The sequence below is a fragment of the Tachypleus tridentatus genome, chromosome 6 (assembly GCF_004210375.1).
Source record: "Tachypleus tridentatus isolate NWPU-2018 chromosome 6, ASM421037v1, whole genome shotgun sequence".
NCBI lineage: Eukaryota > Metazoa > Arthropoda > Merostomata > Xiphosura > Limulidae > Tachypleus > Tachypleus tridentatus.
This window is the reverse complement of record NC_134830.1, coordinates 43,218,832-43,236,373: the sequence shown is the minus strand read 5'-3', so window position 1 is coordinate 43,236,373 and position 17,542 is coordinate 43,218,832. Positions and strand designations below refer to the sequence as shown.

General features: G+C 34.3%; 1 protein-coding gene and 1 long non-coding RNA gene across 3 annotated transcripts in view; one reads left to right on the top strand and one right to left on the bottom strand.

Annotated features, from left to right (window-relative positions):
* Positions 1 to 17,542, top strand: part of LOC143252345 (BCL11 transcription factor A-like) — an 83,170-nt gene that overhangs the window by 6,071 nt on the left and 59,557 nt on the right. Inside the window, exon 1 of one of the 2 annotated variants that reach the window (XM_076504332.1) lies at positions 16,823 to 17,192. The exons of the other annotated variant lie outside the window; for it this stretch is intronic. Coding sequence (XP_076360447.1) covers positions 17,171 to 17,192 — 22 coding nt within the window. The 5' untranslated portion in view covers positions 16,823 to 17,170. Of the gene's footprint in view, positions 1 to 16,822; positions 17,193 to 17,542 lie in introns of those variants that run through there. 2 annotated transcript variants of the gene reach the window in all.
* The window catches only part of LOC143252349 (uncharacterized), a 45,043-nt gene continuing 31,642 nt past the window's right edge, over positions 4,142 to 17,542 (bottom strand). The window contains exon 3 of the long non-coding RNA XR_013028949.1: positions 4,142 to 5,032. This is a non-coding gene — a long non-coding RNA (uncharacterized LOC143252349). The remainder of the gene's footprint in view (positions 5,033 to 17,542) is intronic.

Sequence of the window (17,542 nt, the reverse complement as noted above, 5' to 3'; positions counted from 1 at the left end):
TGTTTTTAAGTCTCTAAAGCTTAATCAAAACTTGATGTCCAGAGACATTAATTTTCAAAATAAATAGGAAAGAAGCCAGTCCTGAGTCTAAACATTTTACGTGCAATAGGCATAACAAGTTCCAGAAAACAAATTACAAGTTTTACCTTCGCAAACCTAATTTCTTGCACATATAAAAAATATTTCAATACAACGTGCCTCATGATAGTACCATAATTAAGTCGGACTGCATTCTTGTGGTTATGATAATGCTAAGAAATATAACAACCAAAACGTGAAAATAATTCAAATTCAATCTGTCTCTGATGGTGTTCAGGAAAGACAAAATGAATACATTCTGTTAGGATTATCGAGTTATTAAAAGGGATAATAAACATAATTTTGGTGGAGAATGGTACCATGAAAACATTTCTGAGAGACTGTGATAATAGCGATATACATTCGTAAGGTGACAATGTTAAAATACGGTTGTAAACGTATTTCTTTCTTTGGTTTATGGCTTATAAATATATTCTTATAGTGACAGTGGTTACTGGAAAGTGTGAAAACATGTTCAGCCATGTTGTGCTGTTAATGGCTTTCACACATGTTGATGCTGCTGTTATTGAGTTTATTTATGTTAGAGGCAAAGTTCTGAACATTATCTAATGGTGGTGATGGCTAAAGGCTGCAAAGTCCATTTTGACTTTGTTACAAAAATTGTTCTAAAGTATTCTGTTGTTGTTTTTAGAAATGGTGTTTAAAATACATTTCTGTAGTGAAATTAAAAGATTAAAATGTGTTATTTCAAAAGAAAGAAAATGTTTTGTATGTTTGCATTTGGATAGAACGAATTATTAAATTCTAACAGTATTATTTCGAGAAACAAAATTGCACGTTTTAATGATATTATTGTTGGTATTCGAAATGAAGCTTTTCTTGCACTGGTGTTGGTAAGAGAGATAAGGATTGTTTCGCCCAAATGTTTTTATATAGTCGACTTTCTTATTTATTTTTCTTGCTTCTTTAATACATCTTGAAAGTTTGTTTGTTTCATATTAAAAATCTAATTAGGTTGGTAATTTGGTAATTATAGCTCGCATTTTACAAGATAAGAAATTACACATTGTTGTATAAAATTAGCATCTCATTAAAAAGAAATGGTTGTATTTCAATAAACCGATTGTGAAACACATTTTTAAGTCGAATACAAAAGGCTAAAAAATTTGCAAAAAATGGTTAGAAAATACAAAATACATACATACTTATACGAAAAGAAAAGAAAGAATTTTGTCTGAACATAAACAAAAAAAAATATGACGATTCAATTCATGTAAAGACAAACTTCCCACATTGTTCAAACCCTTCTTGAATATTTATAAAAAAATTAGAGAAATTTTGATGGTTGACTTCACTTAATTACCACATTCAAATCTTAGTTATAATTTATAACAAAATATGCATCTTATGCTTTATCAAAGTAATGCTAAGTTTTTGCAAGAATCTGTAATTATGAATAGGAATGCAACACGAAAAGTTAGTTTGTTTTAAAGCGAGAGTTCGTAATCATGGAGGTGAGACATTGTCCTGGATTCGTTGAGAAAAGGTTGTTAATATACTCGTAAAAGAAATATGTAACAGCATTGTTTAGAGAAAGAACACGAATAGATTCGGCAAACAAAAAGCACTGTTTTGTGTTATTTCATTGGCTGATTAAGTAACACTGAAGGTTAGCCATACAAGCTATGTATTTCGAAGTAAAAGATCGGTTAAATAATTTATTAAATTAAAAGAAGTAAGTTAAGTATTCATTGATTGGGCGTATAACGTATTATTTATGAAAAAGAGGAATACCTTGGACAAGTAGGTTGTATGCACAATGAAACTGACCTTTACAACATAAATTGCTTACAATATTAATGCATCGGTTTTGCACTGAACGTTAAAAAAAATTTTGTAATAACCTGATTGGATTGTGTTTGGTTATAATAAATAACTGCTCTACAATTTAAAAACATGCTGGAAAGTTAGCTTCAACTATGCCTATTCGTCATAAATAAATTGAACTTCATACCTTAATGGTATGGAGAAAAATTCTAGTGTGAGAAAGGCAGGAAAACAAGATGGTTTACTTGATGGATTTATATTCACTTAATGCCCTCTTTTGGTGGATCAACTAACAAATTGTTCTTAGTACCTATAACCGTGTTTTTCATGAAATATCCGTTTGTTACGATTTATAAAAGCACGTATATGTCTAAGACCTGTCTAGGATGTACTGATAAGTAAATAATTACATATACGTTCGGACCGGATGTGGACAAGGGGTTATTGTTCCGAACTGTGGATATGACGGTTCATGACTCGCGTCTCGTTTCTTTAAAAATCGCGTTCTACATTGTGGAGCCTCGGGTATGTTATAAGACCAACGGTCAGATCTCATTATTTGTTTAGAGTAGCCAGAATGCCGGCGGCGGTTGCTGTTGGCTAGTTGCTTTCCTCTAGTCTATCAGTTGAATGGTAGAGAGCACAAACAGCTTTTATGTAACCTTTTGTGAATATCCAAACGAAAGACGTTCGTTTATCTTGAGATAATAACTGACGAAATTTAAAATATTCAGCTCTGCTTGTTCAATGTAAAAATATTTTCGGTAACACAAGATTCTTAGATATATTTTATAAATAGTGGTAGAGAAGATACACCAGTAATATTGTAATTATCTCCTTGCATTCGGTATTTTGAAGTCAGGGTGCACTGATATAAAAATGTGAAAGGTAACTTTCAGATAAAATCAATATGTTGAGAATATGGCGTATATTTTTGTTAAGGCTTGTTTGTATATGTGAACATATGTGTTATTGTGTTAATCTGAGTTTGTCATTACAACACCGAAACGTTACAGAGATCCAATGAATACAAGGATATTTGGGCGTGTAGAATTTACATATAATCCTGCATGAAAAGTGAAGCCAAGCTATTGAGGGAAATAATTTCATACTTTATAGAGTATTCTCCTGCCTTAGTCAATTGAAGTAAAACAATTGTCGTGAATTGGCTTCAACTTGGAAATTCACGGATGAAGCATTCAAGAAACGATTAAATATGCTCTTTCCTGTAAAATGCCTGATTTTCTAAGAGGCCTTAATTAGACCTAAAATATTTGAAAATCATTGTGTGAAAAATTCGGTAATAAATTCAGTTATGCGTATAAAATGAGTTCCTATGTTTAAGTGTTTTTGTTTATTCTATTAATAACGTGTGTATTCATTTGTGAAATATCACGAAGGCGTTTCATGGCCTGTTAATTAATTTGCAACGTAGGTAACCATGAACAATTTCTAAATGTACAATTTTTCAGCTTTAAAATTATCGGTTTTCTATCTTCCTTGTGTGTTTTCTCTTTCGTTTGTTTGGTTTGGCTTGTTTTGGAATTTCGCGCAAAGCTACACTTCTATTTGTGTTAAGACAAATTTTCTGCTCGTAATCTGTTGTAAAAATACGTAAAGTATACTTATAAAAAAATCATCTTCAATGTATTTTATATAATTGTGAACGATAAATAAACATTACATACACACACATTCAAACATTAGTACAATATTTATATGTTTATGTAAATGTGTATTAAATTATTTTAATTTTTTTATGTTTTAGTTTTATTTCTACAAATTACTAACTGCCCAGCTGCTTATGCAGCTTATTTATATGGTAATTATATACAATGTAAATTCTGTTATCTTCATAGAGAGTGTCACGGCTACCTCTTATATAGTGCTAACTTCGGCGTTATTACCTAAAGGATGTACAATATGTATGGTGTTTATTTACTTTTTTTACTGTTTATAAGTTTGATGGTACAGCAGTTACGTCATTAACACTGGCTTGACTGCTACGTGTTTTTGAATCACTGCCTGCTTGAGTCATTATTTTGAAGTTGAAATAAATGATGAGCCGGATTTTTATCACTATTTACTGTTCAATCCTCTGTGTATTATCAAACGTATTTAACATACACGGAAGTTATAAAGATAGTGCAAGGAGAAAAAGAAATCTTAAAATTTATCTAATTAGGCTTAACAAAATGTATTTTATTTCAATAATATAAGATATGTTTCAGCATATATAGCTCGAAATAAAAATAGTGATAGCTAACATTTTTAATAGTATCCAACTCCACCTATAGTAACATATTCATTATCTAAGGAAAATAACTAAGTTCAAAAAATCGATTTATGAGAAAGATGTCAAACCTATTTTGTCTTTAATTGATTTTTTCAATTGATAGTAGTAGATATGTAATTCGTTATATTCTAGTCATATAATTATTTTGTGAGATATATATTTAACACCTTTTTTGATGTATTCCTGAAAGTTGATGTATACCTATGTAACCATTAATTATTTTTACATATATGAAAAATCGTTAGACAAAGTAAATTCAACTTTTAAGTACTATAAAAAAATTCAGATACTGTTGTAGTAAAAAACGTCTACCCATGGACAGCTGTGTTGGCATCCATTTTTTTTCCTTTTGGTGAGGCCAGTTCACCTTATGTACATACAGCGAGAGGCCAGATTTAGCTATCAAGTATTGCCTTTCTACCACCCCAGCTGCTTACCCTAGTTTTTTCCCAGTATTTTTTTATTTTTTGACGGGCCTCACGCTAAGGGGGTCTGTTTGGCATCTGCTCGGTAAAACCCCGAGGGGTCTAACTAGCCTCAATGGGTAGTACACATACAGTAACTAAGGAGTGAACGGACGGGCGCCCTAACAATTAAAAAAAAAAAAAAACGCTTCCCCATTATATAATATCAACGTGATAAAATAAGTGGACGTAAGTGCACCATGTGGATGATTTCTGGCTTCTTCTATAGCATGTTGACCGTTTGTATATCAGTACTGTCCACAGAGATTCTTACAGTTGTTTTCTAACTTCTCTTAGCTCCCTTTTCTGGGTTGTCCATGGCCAGAGGCATTAACAAAAGAACAGGCCTTCTCCTCTCTTAAAAAAACGTTGAACTTGCTACTGTACTAATGTAAGCCTGGTAGGCCTGTAATAAATGATATTGCAATAAATCAAACTTATTCGTTTTCTCATTGTTATTTATTTTTGTAATTTTTATGATGTTACATAGTTACTCTTTTTTTTCTCGGATTTATTCCAAAGTTTTCAATTAGCTGAAAATTTTCTAAAGATATGTTAATAGAAAGGTACAAAAGTAACTCAACACTTTCTTCGAAATGTATAAGAAATATCAAATTATAAAAGGTCACTTGATTCTGTAGAAATTCACGCTATAACAAATGTACACAATTCTTCACAAATATTGAGGTGGTCACTTATGAAACACTAGTTTGTATATAGGTGGGTAAGAAAACGTTTGCTTAAAATAGTTGGATAGTTTCAAAGAGGTCAAACGAATCACTTTGAAAATTGGTTGATGTCTAATTTCTGTAATATTTATATTATATGACACAAATTATATAATATCATTAGAAATGATGCAAAGGAAACCTAGCAAGGTTTAGAATTTCCTCGTGGTGAAGAAAGATGAAATTAAAGCTCGGATAAGCTAATTTGCAAATTGCCCGCTTCAAAAAATGGAAAGTATAAGATAATTATATTTATAGAATATAATATTTAATTGTCTTTTAGAATTAATGTCGGAGTTTCACGAAAAAATTAAGTTTACTTTTCTTATAAGAATAGGCAGTTATAGGCTGATAAAGAGTTTGTGAGAAAAGTTAGAACATAAATAAGTACAACGTAAGTAAAAAAAAAAAGTGAATGAAAAATCTGAAAAGTAATTTCATTGTCTTGAGGATCCACACTGAAATAGAACACTATTTCTTAATTAATGCTTGTATACAAGTATCTAATGATAACCTGCTTTGAGAGGTGAAATAAATATGACTAGTGGAGGCAAGAGGTTTTGAATATAGCCACTAGGTTTCAGAAGAGAAAGAATCGATATGTAATTATTTATGTTATGTTTATTTGTTTGTTGTTAAGCACAAATCTACATATTGGGCTATATGTGTTCTATTCATCATGGGTGTCGAAATCCGATTTTATTTTAACATATATGTGATCCGGCATGGCCAGCTGGTTAAGACGTTTGACTCGTAATCTGAGGGTCGCAGGATCGAATCCCGTCACACCAAACATGCTCGCCCTTTCAACTGTGGGGGGGGGGGCATTATAATGTCACGCTCAATCCCACTATTCGTTGGTAAATGAATAGCCCAAGAGTTGGTGGTGAGTGGTGATGACTAGCTTCTTTCTCTCTATGGTCTTACACTGCTAAATTAGGGACAGATAGCACAGATAGCTCTCGTGTAACTTTGCGCGACATTAAACAAAACAAAACAATATATATATATATATATATAGTCCACGATATTTTATTACTGAGATATAAATAAACAATGACATTGAATACAATAATAGAAGTATTGTAAATTCTGTCGACTTTCGGCTTGTGTGCTGATATGTAAACCCATATCTGTTTCTGAAGTTATACATGTACGTGTTTGTGTGACTGTGTTTTATTGTGAAAATAGATAGCGAACTCACCTGTTTAAGCCAGTATGTTACTCTCTATGTCGTTACACCTTAAAAATGCTGTGTGACGTGACAGAACATGCGTAACAGTGGTAAAATAGTTGATTGACTAACCAGTACGTATTAACCGTTTTAAATCGCATATTCACGTTTTTTCAATTGATTTCAGTAGGTTTCCGAACAGTATTTCCTAAAGTTTTATTAACCTTACAAAAATAGATAAAGATTAATATTTAAAAAATAGTGGATTAACAAAAATATTTTGTTCAACTCTGACAGATGTTTACGTCTCGTGGCCATTTTCCTTACTCAGTATTATTCTATTTCTTATTGTCCAGCTGTAAAGTCCTTGAACCTTCTATTCTTTATTGAATCTGTTGTATGTGTAATTACGTCACGACTGGGGAGACTGGCGATACGGTCACGTCACGTGCACTTTTTTACGCCATGTCCAGACGACAGCTGCACTGTAACTCAACAATGGTGTCACCTTGACGACGGGCTCAAGTGGTCAGAGGGTGATGGTCCCACTTTTTTTTTTATACATCTCGCTGAGTTGTCAAAGATTTGTATTGAACAAGAAGGCTACACCCACTGGGAGACGAGGATCTCCGCCCCATAGAGAGGTCAGCTGCTTAAACGCAATGTCTTTAGCGTCAACAACATACATGTATAGATATATTGTTTACAGTGGGAGACCTATTTAATGTGATCTTTTTGTAAACGATGTTTACGTTTTGTTTTTATTTGATCTCATGATGTTTAACGACCTTCGTATGTTTTAACTTAAAGTTACATTTGTTAAGTTGTGAACTCATTTTACCTTTTTAAATGCTTTTTTGCACAAAGAACCGAAGAGCAGAACCTTTTTATTCGAATTATCCTTACTTTTATGTACTTCTTTGATACGTCCAGTCACTCTGTTTTTGTGGGGTTTTATAGAAAAAAATCATTATATCGTTGAAGTTGTTTTTCAAGTAATTTTAATTTTGAAGACCGATAAGTGACATGGATGTTTTAATGTTTGGTGTTGAGTACAAAGGTCCATGATGGGCTGTCAGTGTTTTGTCCACCACACGAATATCGAACTCCGGATTTTAGCAGATCAAACTGGTAAAAAGTTAAGTGTGTTTTTTTCCTTTTCTGTTGAATACAGTAAATGTCGTTAAAAGCATTAACCTTAAGTACCTATCAGACAAAGAACCACATTTGAATTGTCAACAAATTTCAATCTGTGTTATTTATACTTACTCAAGCATTGTTACACGTTCAAAATAAAAAATATGGTAATAAAAAATATTAAAATAATTATTTGGTTGTTTGTTGTTGGACATACTTGTATAGAAAATCGATTTCACTTGCACTAAGTAACTTCTTCCTGACGCATTTTTCTAGCATGCTATTCATAAAAATGAAATAATTTAAAAAAGCTTTTAAAAAGTAACAACCACATCATTTACAACAGCAGTTTTTGTTCCTTAAGGGGAAAAGCTTGTCGTGAATATTCTTAGAAGTTACACCCTTGTGCAAATTCATTGAAACAAGACGGAAAATTACGATTTTTTCTTTTTTTTTTGCGTTTTATTTCTGAGAATCCAAAAATTACTCGCAAATTAATACATGATATGACCGCCTTTATTTTTCAGAAGATCAGTAATCCGCTTTGGTATTGAGTCCACGAGTTGACTGCAATCTTTATTAATTTTTGGATCGCGGTACCACACCTCAATTATGGCGTCAATTAGCTTATATTTCGTAGTACAGTCTTTTCCCCCAAAGTTTTTCTTTACAAATCGCCCAAAGATTTTCAATAGGATTTAAGTCTGGAGAGTTTCCAGGCCAGTCCAGCACCTTTATTCGCGTTGTAGTCGTAAAATTTAAGTTTCGATATGTGGCACGTAGCCAGATCTTGCTGAAAAATGTCAGTTCCATCTGGAAATCTCTTTTCCAATTCTGGAACGACTCTTCTCTGCAAAACTTTGATGTACTGTGGTTCTCGCATCATGCCTTCTACGATATGTAAGCCTCCGACGTCATAGTAGCTGAAAAATCCCCAAAACATCTTCTTCAAGGGATGTTTTACGAACTGATTGATGTGAGATTTTCGAAGTTTCTCACCTGGAGATCTGCGAACATGCAGACTTCTTTGACCCTGTACGAAGAAATGAGTCTCGCCACTGAATAACATCTTCCTCCATTGTTCTTGCGTCCAGTTTTTGTATTTCATACCTCATTGATACTGTTTTTTTCTTCATTGAGTTGGTAAGAAGTTATTTTTTGGCTGGTCTCCTTGCCCTTGTAACGCAATTTCGAATGACGTAATATTCCTCAAAAATTTATCATATATCCCAAAAATAGATCGACTGTACTGCAGAACAGTTAATGACACCGTTTGTATGAAAAAATGACTATTAAAGGAAATCAGCGTGTCCAGCGAGCCATCACCGGCCGCCATGCTGAAAATATTGTAAAATGACCATTTGTTTCAATTAATTTTCACACGGGTGTAAGGTGAAGTACTAACTCTTGCATATAAAAACATAGTTAAAGGCAAACTGTGAACGGTCACCAATCACCACAATTATAGTATCATATTTACTAGTTTTTCATTACAAAGATAAACCACAAATCGTGCTACACACGTTTTTCACTTGTGAATTTACAAATATCATACACGAAATCAATATCCAATCAGCGCCATGAACGGTTATCACAGCTTGGGTTGTGTGTTCATGATTGGTTTACCAGCATTTTAACAACAAACACGTACATCTTACAAGTTTTGTAGGTAATAGTTACCACATGTGTTCTAACGCTTACTTGTACTTTAATTATTATTATTTGACAAGTATATTACCCTAATCATTAACACGTTGTTTTAAAGAACTATTCGACCACTACTTTGTCTTGTCTTTTCAAGGTTCTTTTGAAACTTAACTGGCCTGGTGGTTAGGACAATCAACCCGCAATCTGCGAGTCGTGGGTACGAGTCCCCTTAACCGAACGTGCTCGGCCTTTCAGCCAAAGGGGTGTTATAATTTTATGATTAATCTCAATATTCGCTGATAGGAGAGTTGCCTTTCTTCTAGCCTATCATTGCTGAATTAGGGATGGCTAGTGGAGATAGTCCTCGTGTAGCTTTGCACGAAATTCAAAACAAAGAAACAAGCAAAACGTGGTAACATTTCATTATGATGGGATGGTCACTTATAAATCTTTGCTATGGTTTTTTAAATGACCAGCAGGATAATGAAGGATTTATAAAGCCCTTATTTGTCCTGATGTACAAACAGGTATCAAGTTTAGTAAGCATTGTTGTTTACCAGTCACACTCGTAAATGACTAGCTTTTACCAGCTCAATTACAACAAGTAACAGATTAGTACTACAAAATATCATCCATAATGATTAAACTCGCATTAAAAGCTTTTCCAGTCAATTGGCAAAACTTAGAACACATTTCTGAACAACTGAAAACATAACTTTTAAAAACGGACGTCTGGATAAAAACTCGGAGAAAAAAAGGATAAAGTCTAAACAGGGTCTTCTGTTTAACTACAATATTATAAGGAATTTCTTAAGTTGAAACTCTCTAATTACACGTTCTTTCGTGAGGTCTAACCTCACTAAGGTAATCTTTTCCTTCGTAAATAAATTCACCTGGTGACAGCAAAATTTCCAAAACCTAAGATAGAAAGTAAATAAATCGAATTATTTATCGAAACATAGGCTGTGTTTAATCTGAGATATTTACCTATTGATTGCATAGGCTTACTGTGGTTTTATTGTCTTTAAATTTTTTCATGTACTACATTTATTCCTGTGCGCCGAATCCGAAATTGATATCCATTCTTCTTCATCACGTCCAGACCGTTCTTAAAATCGAATGTACTTTTACGTAAGTGAATAATTTTCATGTAAATCTGATCACATTTTCTTGTGCTTAAAAGGTTGACAACCACTGGTTATAGATTTCCCTAGACCAATCACAACCTGAAGAGCCTTATCGATGGTTCTAGAACTCAAACATTAACAGAGATAATAATAATAAAAATGTGTTCATTGTAGTAAACGAAATAATAATTTGGTCAAGTAAGAGTTATTTTTTCTTCACGATTTGTAAAAAGAAAAAATCCTTACGCGATAGAAAATATTTTTGAAATCTGCGTTATTAAAACCAAAATAATTTTTATTAATTTTAAATTTTCAGGCCTGTTTTATGAAATTATGATTTGTAGGATTATCTTACTGCCAAGTAAGTGAATGCGACATTATTGCCAAAATTTTCAGGAGTCTGCTATGAACTATAATTAGAGACTTGAAATATTGATTTTTATATTTTTGTTCTCCGCTAGAACTGTGGTAAGTTTGTGGATTTATAATATTAAAATCAGGAGTTCGATTCCTTTCAGTGTCTTTGCTATAAGACAAACACACATTTATATTATCTACAGTTTCGCACAGCAGGTAAACAAGAACAAGCAGTGCAGCCCTTTACCACTGAGTAACCCTTGGAACACATTATTGTGCTCAGACGCTTTTTCTGGAAATCTGTTCTTCACATTTTGTGCAACTCGTAATCTCTTTACCAGCTAGTTTGTTTGTTTGTTTTTGAATTTCGCACAAAACTACTCGAGGGCTATCTGCGCTAGCCGTCCCTAATTTAGCAGTGTAAGACTAGAGGGAAGGCAGCTAGTCATCACCACCCACCGCCAACTCTTGGGCTACTCTTTTACCAACGAATAGTGGGATTGACCGAACATTATAACTCGCCCACGACTGAAAGGGTGAGCATGTTTGGCGCGACGGGGATGCGAATCCCCGACCCTCAGATTACGAGTCGCACGCCTTAACGCGCTAGGCCATGCCAGGCCGTTTTAACAGCTGGTATAATGAAAGTTATTTCATAAAAATAAAACTTACTCGGGCAACCAACGTTGTGGTTGAAACTCTGCGGGAATTTAGAAAACGTTTTATTTACTCCTCTCTATGACACTCCAAGTATCCCAAATAATATAATACTCAGTAGCCTCCCCACCCCAGTAGCGCAGTGGTAAAGGTACGGATTTACAACGCTAAGAACCGGCTTTCGATACCCGTGGTGAACAGAGCACGGATAACATCATTGTGTAGGTTTGTGCTTTACTTGAAACCAGCACGGTAGTTGTACGACAGAAATTAATGATATATGTATCAGTCTAGTGAGCTGTGTTTAATTCATTCTGGTGTATTAACTTCCGGAATATTGCAGTTTTCCTTGAAACTTTGTCTTATTACATTAGTTTTTCATACTTAGTTTGGTAGAATAAAATGAAATTTTATTCAACGTTCTTTAAAATTTAGCTCGTTTTCTATAAGTTTATACCTGGTATGTTCAAGAGCTGTAATAATAATAATTACACTAAAATGAAATTCGGTTGCGTTATTGCTGATTGTCATTAGAATACTAAACTACAGCTATAACCAAATGTTTAACATCACTGTCTAGCTTTGCTTCGTGAGGTCGAATGATACCTGCTCATTATTGTTTTGTTTAAAGGTTACACAAAGGAATCTAAGATATAACTTATACATTTAGCACCTTATTGAATCCATGTTTGAGAGAATTAAATAAGTTTTAAAGAATCGTGAAGTCCAATGCAGCTACTGTCGTCCTCCCAAGGACTCTTGCTATATCACTGATTGAGTGATGTTATCCCAAATACCTATGTTCAAATAATTGATATTTTGCGTTTCTTAAATTCTGGTCCTCAGTGGTTCAGCGATACGCTTATATGCTAAAATTCCTGGTTGGATTCCCCTATTAAGCACAGTGCAGATAACCCACTGCGTCGCTTTGCGCTTAAATACAAAGCAGCGTAAAATTATAGGATGATCCATAATTTTTAGCCATAATCTGTGACGTTAGCTGAAAGTAAATAAGTTGTTACCATGGATGAAACATGAATTAGATATTTTTGTATGAATTTTCAAGTAATATGTTTCGATTAAATATCAGTCTAGAAAAGTTTTTTTTTTTTTTTTTCGGATATCAAGCTCCGGTTGAGAAAATCATGTGTAATAACAATGACAATATTGAAATAACCTGACTTATACAAGCTCTATATTTAACAGCTGAGATGCCACACAGCGATACGTCCCTGTAAGGTCATAAGATGGTAGTTGATAGCATTTTCTCAATGTATATGTCTTTTTATAATTGACGAACCGCTAGAACGACTTTCACCAATCCTGTTAGTTACCATTAGGTACTCGGAGATTGGCTTAGTTATCACTGTGTGCCTCTGTGTCTTCTTCGTGTATTAAATGTATCTATCAGCTCGTATGTAACCCATGATCACATTAAAACAAGACTATTAAATTTGAATAGAAACTATTCAGTTTTTTAACTCGCGTTAAATGTTTTTGGCTTATACAAAAGAATTAAGAAAACACGTAACCATGTTTGTTGAAAATGTGTAATTTTTTGAACATAACTAGTTTCGTGGAAAGACGCGTGTGAGATTGTTATCTAAGAGCAAGTAAATAACCAAATATTCAAGTAACTTCAATTATAAGGGATTATAATGCAGGTAAAATAGTAATTTCATATATTAGAAGCGCCAGTAACTTAGATATGTTTATTGGGAGCAGTGATAGCATAACATGTCAAAAATAGTAGCAGGTTAATGTGTCAGGGTAACTAGCAGCTATTTAATGCATTGGGAGCAATAAAAATGTATAATAGAAGTAATAGCTTAATGCATAAAATATACTAGTAGCTTAATGTACTGGAGACAGTAATAATGTGTTCTACAAGTAGTAGCTTAATGCACTGGGGACAGTAATAATGTGTTTATAGAAGTAGTAGCTTAATGCACTGGGTACAGTAATAATGTGTTTATAGAAGTAGTAGCTAAATGCACTGGGGACAGTAATAATGTGTTATAGAAGTAATAGGTTAATGCACTGGGGACAGTAATAATGTGTTTATAGAAGTAGTAGCTTAATGCACTGGGGACAGTAATAATGTGTTATAGAAGTAATAGGTTAATGCACTGGGGACAGCAATAATGTGTTATAGAAGTAATAGGTTAATGCACTGGGGACAGCAATAATGTGTTATAGAAGTAATAGGTTAATGCACTGGGGACAGCAATAATGTGTTATAGAAGTAGTAGGTTAATGCACTGGGGACAGCAATAATGTGTTATAGAAGTAATAGGTTAACGCACTGGGGACAGCAATAATGTGTTATAGAAGTAATAGGTTAATGAACTGGGGACAGAAATAACGTGTTTATAGAAGTAATAGGTTAATACACTGGGGACAGCAATAACGTGTTTATAGAAGTAGTAGGTTAATACACTGGGGACAGCAATAACGTGTTATAGAAGTAATAGGTTAACGCACTGGGGACAGTAATAACGTGTTATAGAAGCAATAGGTTAACGCAACTGGGGACAGCAATAACGTGTTTATAGAAGTAGTAGGTTAATGCACTGGGGACAGCAATAACGTGTTTATAGAAGTAGTAGGTTAATGCACTGGGGACAGCAATAACGTGTTTATAGAAGTAGTAGGTTAATGCACTGGGGACAGCAATAACGTGTTATAGAAGTAATAGGTTAATGCACTGGGGACAGCAATAATGTGTTATAGAAGTAATAGGTTAATGCACTGGGGACAGCAATCATGTGTTATAGAAGTAATAGGTTAATGCACTGGGGACAGTAATAATGTGTTTATAGAAGTAGTAGCTTAATGCACTGGGGACAGTAATAATGTGTTATAGAAGTAATAGGTTAATGCACTGGGGACAGCAATAATGTGTTATAGAAGTAATAGGTTAATGCACTGGGGACAGCAATCATGTGTTATAGAAGTAATAGGTTAATGCACTGGGGACAGTAATAATGTGTTTATAGAAGTAGTAGCTTAATGCACTGGGGACAGTAATAATGTGTTATAGAAGTAATAGGTTAATGCACTGGGGACAGTAATAATGTGTTATAGAAGTAATAGGTTAATGCACTGGGGACAGTAATAATGTGTTATAGAAGTAATAGGTTAATGCACTGGGGACAGTAATAATGTGTTTATAGAAGTAATAGGTTAATGCACTGGGGACAGTAATAATGTGTTTATAGAAGTAGTAGGTTAATGCACTGTGGACAGTAGTAATAATGTGTTTATAGAAGTAGTAGGTTAATGCACTGTGGACAGTAGTAATAATGTGTTTATAGAAGTAGTAGGTTAATGCACTGTGGACAGTAGTAAATAATGTGTTTATAGAAGTAGTAGGTTAATGCACTGGGGACAGTAATAATGTGTTTATAGAAGTAGTAGCTTAATGCACTGGGGACAGTAATAATGTGTTTATAGAAGTAGTAGCTTAATGCACTGGGGACAGTAATAATGTGTTTATAGAAGTAGTAGGTTAATGCACTGGGGACAGCAATAATGTGTTTATAGAAGTAGTAGCTTAATGCACTGGGGACAGCAATAATGTGTTTATAAAGTAGTAGCTTAACGCAACCGGGACAGTAATAATGTGTTTATAAAAGTAGTAGCTTAACGCACTGGGGACAGCAATAATGTGTTTATAGAAGTAGTAGCTTAACGCACTGGGGACAGCAATAATGTGTTTATATAGAAGTAGTAGCTTAACGCAGTGGGGACAGCAATAACGTGTTTATAGAAGTAGTAGCTTAACGCACTGGGGACAGCAATAACGTGTTATAGAAGTAGTAGGTTAACGCACTGGGGACAGCAATAACGTGTTTATAGAAGTAGTAGCTTAACGCACTGGGGACAGCAATAACGTGTTTATAGAAGTAGTAGCTTAACGCACTGGGGACAGCAATAACGTGTTATAGAAGTAGTAGGTTAATTCACTGGGGACAGCAATAACGTGTTTATAGAAGTAGTAGCTTAACGCACTGGGGACAGCAATAATGTGTTATAGAAGTAGTAGCTTAATGCACTGGGGACAGCAATAATGTGTTATAGAAGTAGTAGCTTAATGCACTGGGGACAGCAATAATGTGTTATAGAAGTAGTAGCTTAATGCACTGGGGACAGCAATAATGTGTTATAGAAGTAATAGGTTAATTCACTGGGGACAGCAATAATGTGTTATAGAAGTAATAGGTTAATGCACTGGGGACAGCAATAATGTGTTATAGAAGTAATAGGTTAATGCACTGGGGACAGCAATGACGTGTTTATAGAAGTAGTAGGTTAATGCACTGGGGACAGCAATGACGTGTTTATAGAAGTAGTAGGTTAATGCACTGGGGACAGCAATAATGATGTATTATAGAAGTAGTAGCTAGAACAGTGATGGTTTAATATTTTGTGGCAGTAATATATTAGAAACAGTAGCAGTACAATGTTCTAAGGACAGCATAACTTGTTATAAAACACATGCAACTTAATGTGTTAAAAGCGGTAGGGGCTTAATGTATCGGAGGTAGTGTTAGCTTGTAATATTAGGACAGTAATATATATATGGCTCTTTTTTAAAATATCCTTCAGACGAATGACTAACATATTGCAAATTAGAGTATTAAATGTTTAGATATACAATTAAAGTAACTGGTTACTTTTATCATGTGAACAAAACAGCAGCCTCGAGGAAATCTGAAATAGTTTTGATAATCTGGCATCAGTGATAATATTCGTTCTCGTGTCAACTTCAACATTGTGTCAACGTCCGGTATTTTTGAATTACTTATCGTAATTACTCAGGGAGCCAAGCTAAGAAAGTCGCTACCCCCACACACACCTTGATAAAATGTTGTATCGGATATTTGATTTTTTACATTATCTAAGAGGAATGTCCTTGTGTGCTAAGTATTGTACCTCCACCCCCTTTAGATCCAGATTCGTATTTTAAGATATACAAAAAATGAGTTCAGGTTTTTTTTTTTTTTTTTAATTCAATCACACACATAGTTCTTCAGGGCATGAATTCTAAAGCTCCTTTTGGTCTACACGTTTCAGTGTAGATGTCACTCCGAGTGTCTCGTCTGTTCTGTGTGGGGGGTCAAATAACCCCTGACTAAATATGTCCTTCCCTGTCTGTCTTGGACATGTTTGTCGTAGCATGCATCGCGTATCATGCCGCTGAGCAACCCTTTGGAATAGTTGATGACTCATAGAGTCTAACAAAGGTATGCACAAACACACATATCATCACATGCTCCTGGGCCTAAAAATATCCCACACCCTTGGCAGCCACATGTACAACTTAACATCAGCAGACCAGGCCGTGAGGACAAGCGCATGGCCGACTGCTGTCTCTCTTACATTCTTTGCACGTTTTATCCCCCCTCAAGTCTTTGAGAAATGGGGCAGAGGCTGTTGGTCAGGAAACACACATGTACGTTTGTATATGCGTTTTAGTATGACGTTGCTTCTAAAGTGTACTCGACAAGGGATTCTTAAGTATACATATTTATACACACGATTCTGGTTCAGTGGATTTTGTTGATTTTTGTCGAGAGTGAAAGGAAGAACGGATGGTTGCAGGACCTGTTTCTTGGGATTCTACTTTTCTGATAAACATTTTCTTTGAGTGCCACAGATTGTAAGCAAATATACATAACATTCGTAACTTATACCCGGCCCACGATAAGTGCATGTGTGAGAGCAAAGGTTCAGGTAAGTTACAGAAAAAAGATGAACGCGGTAGTTCTAATTTTCACAATTCTATGCCACGCACACCTTTTAAAATCATATTTAATTTAAACGTATGCATTTTCGAATGTTAAAACACACACCTTGTATAACCCCTTCAAAAACATTAACATTTCTTTTTGAATGACATAATGGAATGTCTATGATAAAGTCGTTAAGACGTGAATTTACAAAAATTAAAACATTTTTACAATATTGTTCAGATCAATTTGTATCAAACAAAGATCTAGCTTGCAGCTAGCTATGGTAATGAAAACCTTGCTCCCACGTTGTTCTATATATTTTCACAGTTAGCCTTGACTATTTACGGATAC